A 12,266-nucleotide genomic window follows, 5' to 3' on the forward strand; every position below is an offset into this window, starting at 1 on the left:
AAGCAGTAAAGAACAAACCCTATGATTAACAAATTAAAAAGGATTAGTCGGTCCTTTAACAAGTACATGAGTTGTCCAATGATGCTAAGGCAAGAATTAGGGGTGGGTAAAAAATACCCGTTTACCTGAAAACCCGTGGGATCCAATCCGATCCGATTTGATTCACTACATAAAATGGGATATCCAATCTACATTATTTGACAGCATCAGAAGAGACTCGAATACCCATTTATATGTAGTATGAGTTAGGGTTAGAGGATTAAAAACTCACGAGTACTCGATTCGCTCCGTATTTTTTTATTTTAATATACATATACGAAATATTATTTATCCAGCTACCTATAATTTGTTTACAAGATTCTTTTGTAGAGGCTATAATCTTATTTTTTTAGAAAAAAATATTATTGATGTAGAATATGTATAGAAAAAGGGTAATGCTTCTTATATTCTCTTTGTATGTTTATTTCTCGACGTGAGACTTTTTTTTGGGGTAAAATCTATATTGAATAAGTATAATAAAAAATAAATTATCATAAATTATTTTTTAAAATATTAAATATTGAGAGCGGGGGCAAGCATCCGATGATCAGCTAATTGAGTACCCGTTGATGTGCAAGACAAACAAGGACCAAAAAATGGCTGGCATGCAAGTTACCAATCGGTCTGCCAAATGTCTCATGGGGCTGATACTTGATCATGCCCGCCATAACGAGAATGATTCATTCTTTTTTCAATACATTGCCGTTTTGTAATTATACCTTGTATTATCTAATTGTTTGACCAAATACCTTTTTTTTTCAAAAGAAGAAGATAGCATTAAAGCCCTGTTTGGGGTTGCGTGTTTGAAAAAAAAAGTTTTTAAACACTAAAATAAGATGTTTGGTAACTAATTTCGTGTAATTTAAATAGCTTAATTTTGGTAACTTGAAAGTAATTTTGTTAAAAATACTTATGTTAGAAGTGTTTCTTTATAAATCACCACAATTAATTTTGGCAATTTGAAAGTAATTTTGTTAATTTCCTTATAAACCATGGCAACCCTAAACGAGACCGAAATTAAGTTAACTTTTATGCAAATTGTTAACCAAATCAAAACAAAAAGAAAAAGAAAAAAAAAACCTAAAAAGGGTGAAAATGTCCATAGGACACCAGAGCACCACCAAGGCAGCGGACCTTTGACTAGCAAGCAGCAAAAGCATATTTCATAAGAAAGCAATGATGAAGAGATCAACCATGCAAATACAATAATCATAACATATTACTATAATACTTTATTATTTTATTTTTTTGTTAGTACAACAAAAAATAAAATTAAATAATAACAAATAAATAAAATAAAAAAACAAATAAATATAATAAAAGGAAAATCCAAATCTCGTAAGAGCTCCTGTCAAAGTCCGATCGCTTCTCTTTCTAGTATGATTATTCTCTTTTCTTGTCTCGAGTCTCAACTCTTACAGACCCAGCAACTAGCCTTCTCCCTCTAGCTACACTGGGACCTCTGAAGCCATCACTTTTCTTCTGCTTCTTCCCCTTTTCTCAGATTTAATCCAATCAGGTTTCTTCTACTTTCTATCTTGCTTATGCGTGCGTGTATATGAATTTTTTTTTGATGAATTTCTCACTTTTTCGACTAGGGTTTTTATTTCTACACTGTGCTCACTTGACCCTTTTGTTTGTTTAATTATCTTTTGGGATATCAGTATATGGTTTGGTTTTTTTTTTTGGGGTTATTTTCTGTGTAGTTGTGATTTTCTTTTTAGTTCTGTTTTGGTGTGTTGATTTGTGGGAGTTTTGTGAAGTTTGATTAGTTGAAGTCGTTTACTTGATCAGGTTGAAGTGAGATTTCGATGCCATAAAAATTTGGATTTTTTTTGTATTTTGGGCTTAATGCCGTTTACTTTTAGTTTTAGCTCTATCTTGAGATATTTATTAGTGGGATTTTTTTTTTTTTGTGAAGTTTGATTAGTTGACGATCAGGTTGAAGTTAGATAGTTATTTTTTACTGTTGGTAGTATATTGTTGATTAATTCTCTTGGTGAATCTTTTGGGGGGGTTTTTGCAGGACATTTGAGAATTGAAGAGGTTTAAGATTGGGCTTTGTTGATTGGTTTATTATAAATTTGGGTGAGGTTGTGAGAATGTTGTTGAGCGATGAAGTGTAGGTTTGAGAAATGGGGTGTGTATTTGGTCGTGAGGTGTCGTCTGGGGTAGTAAGCGAGTCTTCCAAGGATGAAAGGAAGGAGACGGCGGGTTATGAGAGAAAGAGTAAGGGTGTGAGTGTTGAGCCGAATGACAGGTTGGAGGTTGTGGTCGATACAGGCAAGGTAGATAATGAGAATAATACTGTTGGTGTCAGTAATGCCGCTTTGGAAACTAAGGAGGTTAAGGTGGAGGGGGAGGAAAAACCAAAGGGTGAGAGGAGAAGGTCAAAGCCGAATCCGAGGTTGGGTAATCCCCCTAAGCATAAATATGGGGAACAGGTTGCTGCTGGATGGCCATCTTGGTTATCTGCTCATGTTGGAGAAGCAATCGATGGTTGGCTTCCTCGACGTGCTGATACTTTTGAAAAGATTGATAAGGTCAGTTCTGAGTTTGCTTGATACTTTGACTAAGCATAATGGTTATTTTTAGTCTGATTGATGTATGTGTTTTTTTATTTGTATTTCAGATTGGATCAGGAACATATAGCAATGTGTACAAAGCAAGAGATACTATAACTGGAAAAATTGTAGCTCTTAAAAAGGTTCGATTTGATAACTTAGAACCAGAGAGTGTGAGATTCATGGCTAGAGAGATTATCATCTTGCGGCGACTGGATCATCCCAATGTTATAAAATTGGAGGGCCTGGTCACTTCAAGAATGTCTTGTAGTTTATACTTAGTTTTCGAATACATGGAGCATGACTTGGCTGGACTTGCTGCAAGTCCTGAGATTAAGTTCACTGAACCACAGGTTAGACTAACAATCTATTCTAGTCTTACCTACTTGGTTATGAACTCCGCTTATGATCTTTGCTTGAATTGCAAAAAATGTTCAACTAATGGGTTAGTTATCTGTTGCAGGTTAAATGCTACATGAAACAGTTATTGTCCGGACTGGAGCATTGTCACAAACGCCATGTGCTTCATCGAGACATTAAAGGATCAAACCTTCTTCTCGACAATTCTGGAATATTGAGAATAGCAGATTTTGGATTGGCTACCATTTATGATCCTAACCATAAGCACCCAATGACTAGCCGTGTTGTTACACTTTGGTATCGACCTCCAGAGCTTCTTCTTGGTGCTACTGATTACGGTGTGGGTATTGATTTGTGGAGTGCTGGATGCATTTTGGCTGAGTTATTGGCTGGCAAACCCATTATGCCAGGTCGTACGGAGGTACTGATGAGTTTTTCATTTCTACTTTTTCAAGTTTTGGTTATTGAAGAGTCCCAATTATCTAATCTGTCTAAATTCTGTATGGTGTCACTTCATGAATTTCATGCTTATCTCTTGTGTTTCCATCTGTATTTATATCTGAATAATGATCTGTTTTCCTTATATTGCTTGAATGTTATCACTTGTCAAGACTATATAAAGTGATAGATTGGGCAGATAGGATATCTGCCTTTCTTGAAGTTGAATAGGTTGTTAAATATATATGGTCTAGTTATTAATAGGACTCTGGAGAATTGAGTATTAACATTTTTCCAAGTAGACCCTTAATTGACAGGGCTTTGTACTTGCATTATGAAATTATATTAAAAAAAAACATGGAAAAAATAAGTGTTTTTTCCACTAAAATGCTTCCAATATTGTTTTTGAAAGAAATGAACATTCTTTATGGTACCCTTGGAAATTTGCTTACTGCTTAAGAAGATGCATTATTGTTTAGCTACTAGGATATTTTTTACGCTAATGCTACTGAGAATAGTTTTTTACCTTTTCTATGTCATTTAGGAACTTGATAAAACTGAATGTCAATAATTTTCCGGTCCTAAAGTTTTGCCGATACATTAGGCTATGTCAAAAATATAATCTCTTATGCATCTCTGCCTTTTTGCATTGTCATGTTCCTTGTGTTTTTCCTTCTAGCTGAAGCTTAAGGCACTTATTTTCAAATGAGCCTGGGTTCCATTTTAGGAGACATAGAATCTAATGTCATAAGGTTCAGTTTCCTTGGGTGCTTTTCAAGTGACACTCGAGGAAATTCTGTACTCGTGTTTCATGAATTCCTACTGTTGGCATCTAGCCATCTTCTACTCTTCTAAATGCAGCTTAGGATCCTTACTATCTCATGCTACTTCACAGTTCAATCCATGCCACAAATACATGTTTGTCAATAGTGTATGCTTGTTCTTGCAACTTATTTTTTAGTCTATTACTTCAAGCTGTTGAAATAAGGCATGTTTGCTAAGTCATGATTTTTTATATGCGTTATCTAGTTGAGCTTATATATTCCATGCTTGAATCAGTTGTCCCAGTCAATTATAGTATGAAGTTCTAGGTAGCATTGAATGGCTATGATGTTAAGAGAAAGTGTGGAAAAGAAAATGACGTAAAATGAATATTGGAAGAAAGAGGTAGGGTAGGTAGAAAATTGATTCTTTTGGAACATAATAAGGAGAAGTGACAGGTCACTATAACACAGGGAAGAGTATTATGACATTCACCCTGCCCTTCTAGTGCCATCCTTGGTATTTTGAAATGTCTCAACATCTTAAATTTGTATGCAGAGAATTTAAGTTCAAAATCTGAAGATGAAAACAAATTTTTCTGGACCCACCATATTTTACACCCTTAGACTCAGATTTGACAAAAAGGAACCTAATGTGCTCCTCTCTTGATTTAAATGTATGCTCATGGTATTGAGCAGCCACAAGTGGTGAAACAGAGAGAGTATGAGCTGCCACAAATGGCAATCTCTCCTTGTGGAGGGTGCCATAACCAACCGCAGGGGGAATGGAAACAATGGAAGGAACTAGAAGAGAGAAGTCGTTGGAATGCTTCCCAGAATCAGGATCAGATTTTTCTAGTATTACCTAAAAATACAAGTCAGAAGCAAATGTGAATGCCTTACAGCAGCTTTTGGCTTGACAAAGCCTAGATTTTAATCAGCTGGTGGCCTGTTTTAAACAATTGAAACAGGCCCTAATGGATTTTTTTAAAAATAGATTGGAAACCTTTTACCTTCCCATGGACTTCAATGTCTAGAATGCTAGTGTTTTACATTATTGTAATGAAATATCAGGGTTTACATACATGCAATTGTTTAGGTTGTTATCAAATATTTTATAACTGCTGAAATGGTCCTTTAAAGGCCATTAACATCTATTTTTTTCTGTTACCAAGGTAGAACAACTGCATAAGATATACAAGCTTTGTGGATCGCCTTCAGATGAGTATTGGAAGAAGTGTAAACTTCCTAATGCAACATTATTCAAGCCACGAGAGCCTTACAGGAGATGCATTAGGGAGACTTTTAAGGATTTTCCATCGTCAGCTCTGCCGCTGATTGATACCCTCCTTGCAATTGACCCAGCAGATAGGAAGACTGCAACAGATGCTTTAAAGAGTGAAGTAAGTTTTTCTTTTGTCTTGTTTTACCCGCAACTTAAATCCCAAAAGTTCCTTCTGACTCTTGAACCCATTTCAAAAACATTAATTAACTTTTCCAGCTCTTGGTGTTATTTTTACTACTTATGAATGACAATTTGGGCTTCTTTTGGAGTAACTCACTATTTTGATACTTCTAGATCCATCTACTAGCTGACATTCTGACAAGTTTGGAAAATTAAAAGCTGTTAGATGTTAGGAATGTATAGGTTGACATGATTTAAAGAGTTTTAACTCGCATATATCTCACGTTAATGTGTCATCAATAGTGAAATCGGTTTGCCATCTTTGGAAGATAGAGCTCCCCCAATATGCTGAAAGAGTAAAATTAAACTTGGAAATTAAGTTTAAACTTTCAAATCAAGTTTCTGTCTCTGCATTATAAACACTGTGGAATTGAGGAGTTTTATATTGGAAGAAGTTGTCTAAATTACAGGTTAGTAGGTTCCTCGCTCAAACATTTGTATAATGTTAAACTGGAAATGCAATGAATTTGTGATTGCCCTGAGAAAAGCAACAAACTCAGTTTTACTCCTCGACATTCCAAAACAAACCTGTTGCATGGTTTCAGATAGAGTTCTTATCAATTGAAGTTAACTTGTGTACAATTATTGTGTAGATCTCCTGTATATGTCCTTCAAACTGTGTTAATTATTGTTAATGTTGCAGTTCTTTACTACGGAACCATTTGCTTGTGATCCTGCCAGTCTTCCTCAGTATCCTCCAAGCAAGGAGATGGATGCCAAGCGACGGGATGATGAAGCTCGAAGGTTAGGATGGCTTTTTAAACTTGTATTCTAGGAGCCTTAGAATTTATGCAACAGACTCCCTCCTTGTGGTTTTCCTATTGCCTTATATGTCTCTTAAAGTTGGAAATGGGTGTGTCGACGATATATTTCTGTTAACAAGAAGTGCTGACTGGACAAATATGGCAAAAAGTTAGTGCAACCACGGGACTATACACACAAAGGTGGACTTCAGGGTCCAATTTTATCATGGGGTTTTCTGCTGTAGTTGTCTTATCGTGCTTTATATCCGAGCTAAATTTTGAATCAACAGTTTGTCTAGTTTCTGGTATCTGTCCATTAGATTTTACTCTCATTCAGTGCATGGGCGTTTAGTTCAATGCCCGTCTGCACTTTCTGTTAGTTTAATCTTTACATACATACGTACATACATATACATACATACATGTGTATATTTATATATTTATGTATGTGTGTGTGTACATCTATACATATATATATATGTACATGTATATGTGTACATATATATGCTGCTGCTCCTGGCCTTTTTGAGTGCATTATGCGTACGAATGGATGAGTATTTTGCTAATCTATCATCCATTTTGCAGGCAAAGAGCTGCTACTAAAGCCCAGGGTGATGGTGCCAGGAGAAACCGAACTCGTGCTGTCCGGGCAATTCCTGCTCCTGATGCCAATGCTGAACTTCAATCTAATGTTGACGTATGTCTTCTTGTTGCTTGAACCTGTGAATATCTATTAAAATGTGTTTACATATCATTCTTTTTACCCATGTTGAGGAATACACATAGACTGCTTAAAAATGGGAACCTTTTCTGGGGGAAATATATGCAGCTATATGAAGATAATATTGTTTAGTAATCCATAATGATACACTGCAGGTATTAAGCTCAAGATAAGCAGAGACTTATGTCATGTTACGAAATCCAAACACCCAAATCACATAAAATAGGAGAGACAAAGTGAAAGAAAGAGGAGGGGGGGTGAAGTAAAAAAAAAAAAACTCAAGACTCACTTCCTACTGGACTTCTAATTTTTGTATCAGATTTAGGTTGTTTAAGGGTGACAGTAGTTGTCAAAGTTAGCACAGCAGCAGTGGAAGTTTTCATTACTTTTGGACATTTGATTAAATAGCATTTGAAGAAAATTGTTCTGCACCTTAATTTAGATATTTCCAGAGTACTTGTGGTACAAAATGCACTATAGTTCATCTATTTAACAAGATTTCATGAGATACAAAAGAACACACGGAATATATTCTAGACACTTTGATTCAAAGCTGATTGCATCGTCTTGTAATCAAATTTTATGTCCTTATGTTGACATTAGGGTTCGGTTAAATGTTCTCATTTAGGTTCCTCGAGTGTATTTTGTATTTAAACATTTGTGATCTTGGCAATTATGCTTATTAGAAATCTAAATGTTATCATGAGAGCAAGTAAAAGTAAGTATCAGTTATGTTGAACATTACCTTGCTATGCAGTTGAAAGCACAGTTGTACAGTAGAATGGAGTAATAAAAGTGAAACAGAAGGGAGTTTGACATAAGAATACAAATTTGTTTTGTGATTATGGATTTGGCTTTCAGGAAAAACCAAGAAAATGAAATAAAACCTTAATTAGTGTCTATCTATTTGTAGCCTCTGGTTCTTGATAAATGACTAAAAATACATTTGATTTATATCTTAATGCTAAGAACTGAAACATGTAAGGTGCAATCTGCAGGACATCCATACTATCACTTGACTTCCTTATATTATCCTTTTGTCTCAATGTATTGTCCATCTTACTTGCTAGAATCTTTTTGCATCATAAAGCAAGAATTCTTGAAATTTTATACTTGATTTCAAGTTGATCGTTCACTGCTCCAGAATCTTAACAGAGATATTAGGTGGTACCCTTGAATCTTCATTCTGGCATTATGGTTTGAGTTACTTGGCAGATTAATCATGTTTAACGCAACGACCTCTTTCAAGTCTTTTAGTTTTGTTTTGGTTAGCCAAGCTTCTTTGACTTGAACGCTTGTTTCTTAAGCAGCGGCGGCGTCTAATCTCCCATGCGAATGCAAAGAGTAAGAGTGAGAAGTTTCCTCCACCACACCAGGATGGAGCACTTGGTGTTCCACTGGGGGCTTCACATCACATTGATCCTTCTCTCGTTCCTCCTGATGTGCCCTTTAGTTCCACGTCCTTCACATATTCAAAAGAACCTGTCCAAAATTGGTCAGGTCCGCTAGTAGACCCTGCTAATGGTGGCGCAGCGAGACGTAAGAAGAATGCTGCAAATGATGCACGGGAAGCGAGGAAAACAGGAAAGAAAGATAGAAAATAGCAATTTTGAGGGTGTAACATATAAGGGAATATTGGTTTAAAAAATTTTCAGGCTACACAGGGAATCAGGGCTGGCCATGGGAGTCTTGGATCTATTTATGCAGCTACACATTTCGTTCAAATGAGTTTGTTCAAGTGGTTTTAGAGTGGACTTATCCTATTCTTTTTCCAAAATAGATACTCCTTTCTTCTTCTGCTATATTTGTTTTGGGGCCTATTAGCTTCCTTGTTACTGTGTATATGTTCTTTTCCTTTGGTCGGTTCCCGATTTTGAGATGTTTATTTAGTGAAATTCTTGAATGAAATACCTCACCGTTTTCCTATTTCATGGTAGCATAGTGTCTCATTAAAATCTTTCATGTGGTGAAAAAGTGTCTTTCTTGCAAAGAAAAGTCCTTCCTTTTCATTCCTACACCTTAATTTCATTTTGCGGCTAGGCATTTAACAAACAAGGATTTTCACTTTCAACGCTACATGTTTGGTGAACCAGTGGCCAACTGAGGAAAGACAAAAGGAAGAAACAAGATAATTATAATTTGAGACAATAGGCATGCATACATGATGCTTTTGTATTGATGTGAAAGGTTCGGCTGGTTGGTGTTATATTGGCAATAGAGAATTTAAGGTAAATCAAAGGTAATTAATAGTAAGGGAGGTCAATAATGGTAAACTTGTTCAACATCTATTTAAATGGTATATTGCGTGTAGGGGTTAATGTTATTTTTTGGGGTGTCAATCGGATTCCATGAGCTGGACTTCGATGAGCACAAGTTTGGCTCAAAAAGTATATGGGATTTTGGGCTTTTAAGCTTAGACCTAGTTTGCTCGGCTCATGTTCGGCTCGTTATTTAATATGCGTTTCGGACATATATTAGATTCAGTCTAAACTCATAGTTAAAGACATAATTATATAAGATTAATCTTTTCTACACCGATAGTAATGATTAACACCTATGTAAATTTTAAATTTGAAATTTAACTTTTACACATGTATCATGGATTCAATGATGATAGAGTATACATTTTATCAGTATATATACGATTCACTCAACTACAATAATATATTAATATTTATAAATTACTATAAAATTATTAATTCTTTAATGTTATAATATGTATAATTATATATTACATATATATCATTAATGTACAATTTTATGTGTGTGTATATATGTGTAATATATATATATATATATATATATATATATATATATATATATTACATACACACATATATATGAATGGGCCGAGTCTTAATCGAATTTGAGTCTAGTGAAGTTCAAACTCAATTCATCTTTAATTCAGGCATAACTCTATTCAGTTCTATTATATATAACATTCATTGGGTTTTTATAGGCCAAATAGGCCAAAGTCGAGCTAGCTGACCTCATTGACATCCTTACTTAGTTCCTTATACGCTAATTTGAAAAAATTTACTTCGAATCTAATTTTATGAATCTTTCTGATGGGTGCAGACCTCTCAAAATAGACACTTAAATAGCGTGCACTACACTTGAATAGCGTGATGCATCCATGAGGAAGGGAAGAAAGAAAAACCAAACTAGATTTTCACGAGTCCCTTGTATCTTTTGCTCTTGGAGATTTGGTTTCTTTTCTTTTTTACTTGTTTGTAGTAAATGTTTCAATCATTGTCGTTTGACACATTTGTCTCTTGTACTTTTGTAATTTGTAATTTTTATATTTGTACCTTGACTTCTCCCATAGAATTTAAAGCATCTAATGAAAAAAGAATTACATGAAAATTTTATAAAGAACTATCATTTTCAACACTTCAGAATGTAGCTTACCCAAAAAAAAAAAAAAAAAACACTTCAGAAAGTAGATGGTAAGCAAATGAAAAGCAGAAATATACAATTCTCAGCAATTAAGTTTGATTATTTACCATTTATGGGGGATGTTGATGTCTATTTTCATTCCAAATGAACTAATGAACTAAAATTCAAGTGGATAGATTATAACTAAGTTCGAATTGAGTACATTTGAAAAATGTAAAGAGAACACAAGTGTTTGAAACACGAGTTTTTAAAAAAAAATCCAACAAGGGAAGAATGGGATTTAAAAACGGGAAAGGAGAATGAGATTTGAAATACTAGTCAAGACTGACTAAATTGGCATCTCCTTCAAAATTAATACAAAATTTTTCTCACGAGAGAAAATCTCAAAGAAATTTGCTAAGGCTAAACTGGATACTCTCTCAAACTTAAGGGACTCAACTGCAATCTTATGGTAATGGTTTCTACTTTTCTCCTTTTGCGGAGCACTTTTTTTTTTTTTTTTTTTGAAAAAATGTTTAAAACGTCCCACATATTTTGTAAAATAACTTTTTTTGTTTCTCACTTTTAAAAATATACTTTTACATTCCTTACAAATTCATATTGATCACATTTGACCCTTATCTAGATTTCCGACTAGTTTTTTGTCGGAATCCACCACGTGCCTTGCACGTGACTATTTTTGAAGGATAAAATTGTCACATCAAAGTTTACATCATTCAATCCATAGTCTCTCACATTTCATAAAATAAATTTTTTTGTCCCTTACATTTCACAAAATGAATTGTTTCATCCCTTATTGTTCATGTGTATGGATAACTTTTTTTTTTTTAGACTAATGTATATATCTATTTGATCTCACCTGAACAATACGAATAACATGTAATATATATTTATTTGATTTCTCCTGAACGTACTGTTCATGTGAAATTAAAATAGATACAGGAGTTTAAAAAAAATTGTTAGCTTTTCACTCATGTTCATTCCTTTTACTTCAAAATTGAAAACAAAGAAGACATTTAATTCTAAACATTATCAAATATTTATATCGAATTAAATTTAAACAGAAAAAATAAACAAAGGAAAAGTATGACAAAAAAAAGTAAGTAATTGACACTTTCAAATTTTAAAATAATTATAAGGTAAGAAATTCAACTGTTGGTCTTAAAAGTAGCGAATAAAAATTTCAAATTTAAACTGCAATTTATTAGTATAACTATAGAATTCGAATTAACACATATTAATTAAATACACTTATTAAACAACTCAATAAATGAATTATTATTAAAATAAAAAAAGGCTACAAATATTGGATAGATTCACATGGTGAAATTACATATATATATATATATATATATATAGGTTTAAAACAAAATTATTAGATTTAAATCCATATATATACCGATCTGTTTAGGTTAAATCAAATAGAGATATATTACACATTATTTGTACTGTTTAGATGAAAACAAATAGATATATACATGAATTAAAAAAAAAAGTTATTCGTACACATGGTCAATGAGAGATAAAAAAAATTCATTTTGTGAAATATAAGCGACGAAATAATTCATTTTGTAAAATGTAAGGGACTATAGATGGATTAGGTAAATTTTGATTTGATAATTTTGCCCCTAATAAATGAAAATTTATTTTGTGAAATATAAGGGACGAAACAATTCATTTTGTAAAATATAAGGGACTATATATGGATTATGTAAATTTTGATTTGATAATTTTGCCCCTAATAAATGATCACATGCAAGACATGTGATGAATTTC

At 33.6% G+C, this 12,266-nt stretch overlaps 1 protein-coding gene across 1 annotated transcript; it reads left to right on the forward strand.

Annotated features, from left to right (window-relative positions):
- The first annotated feature begins 1,410 nt into the window (after positions 1-1,410).
- Positions 1,411-8,868, forward strand: LOC113727504 (probable serine/threonine-protein kinase At1g54610). Its single transcript, XM_027251711.2, has 8 exons — positions 1,411-1,558; positions 2,066-2,582; positions 2,672-2,956; positions 3,067-3,384; positions 5,338-5,565; positions 6,271-6,371; positions 6,956-7,067; positions 8,402-8,868. Exons 2-8 carry the CDS (start codon positions 2,175-2,177, stop codon positions 8,693-8,695), a joined length of 1,746 nt encoding a protein of 581 aa, XP_027107512.1. The 5' UTR covers positions 1,411-1,558; positions 2,066-2,174; the 3' UTR covers positions 8,696-8,868.
- The last annotated feature ends 3,398 nt before the right edge of the window (positions 8,869-12,266 follow it).

Source organism: Coffea arabica, chromosome 2c (assembly GCF_036785885.1).
Source record: "Coffea arabica cultivar ET-39 chromosome 2c, Coffea Arabica ET-39 HiFi, whole genome shotgun sequence".
NCBI classification, from domain to species: domain Eukaryota; kingdom Viridiplantae; phylum Streptophyta; class Magnoliopsida; order Gentianales; family Rubiaceae; genus Coffea; species Coffea arabica.

Bases quoted from the DNA above. Each gene is read 5' to 3' on its own strand.
- LOC113727504 (XM_027251711.2), top strand. From the start codon at position 2,175: ATGGGGTGTGTATTTGGTCGTGAGGTGTCGTCTGGGGTAGTAAGCGAG. The intron at 5,566-6,270 runs GTAAGTTTTTCT...TTAATGTTGCAG, and splicing joins CAGATGCTTTAAAGAGTGAA to TTCTTTACTACGGAACCATT. The intron at 6,372-6,955 runs GTTAGGATGGCT...TCCATTTTGCAG, and splicing joins CGGGATGATGAAGCTCGAAG to GCAAAGAGCTGCTACTAAAG.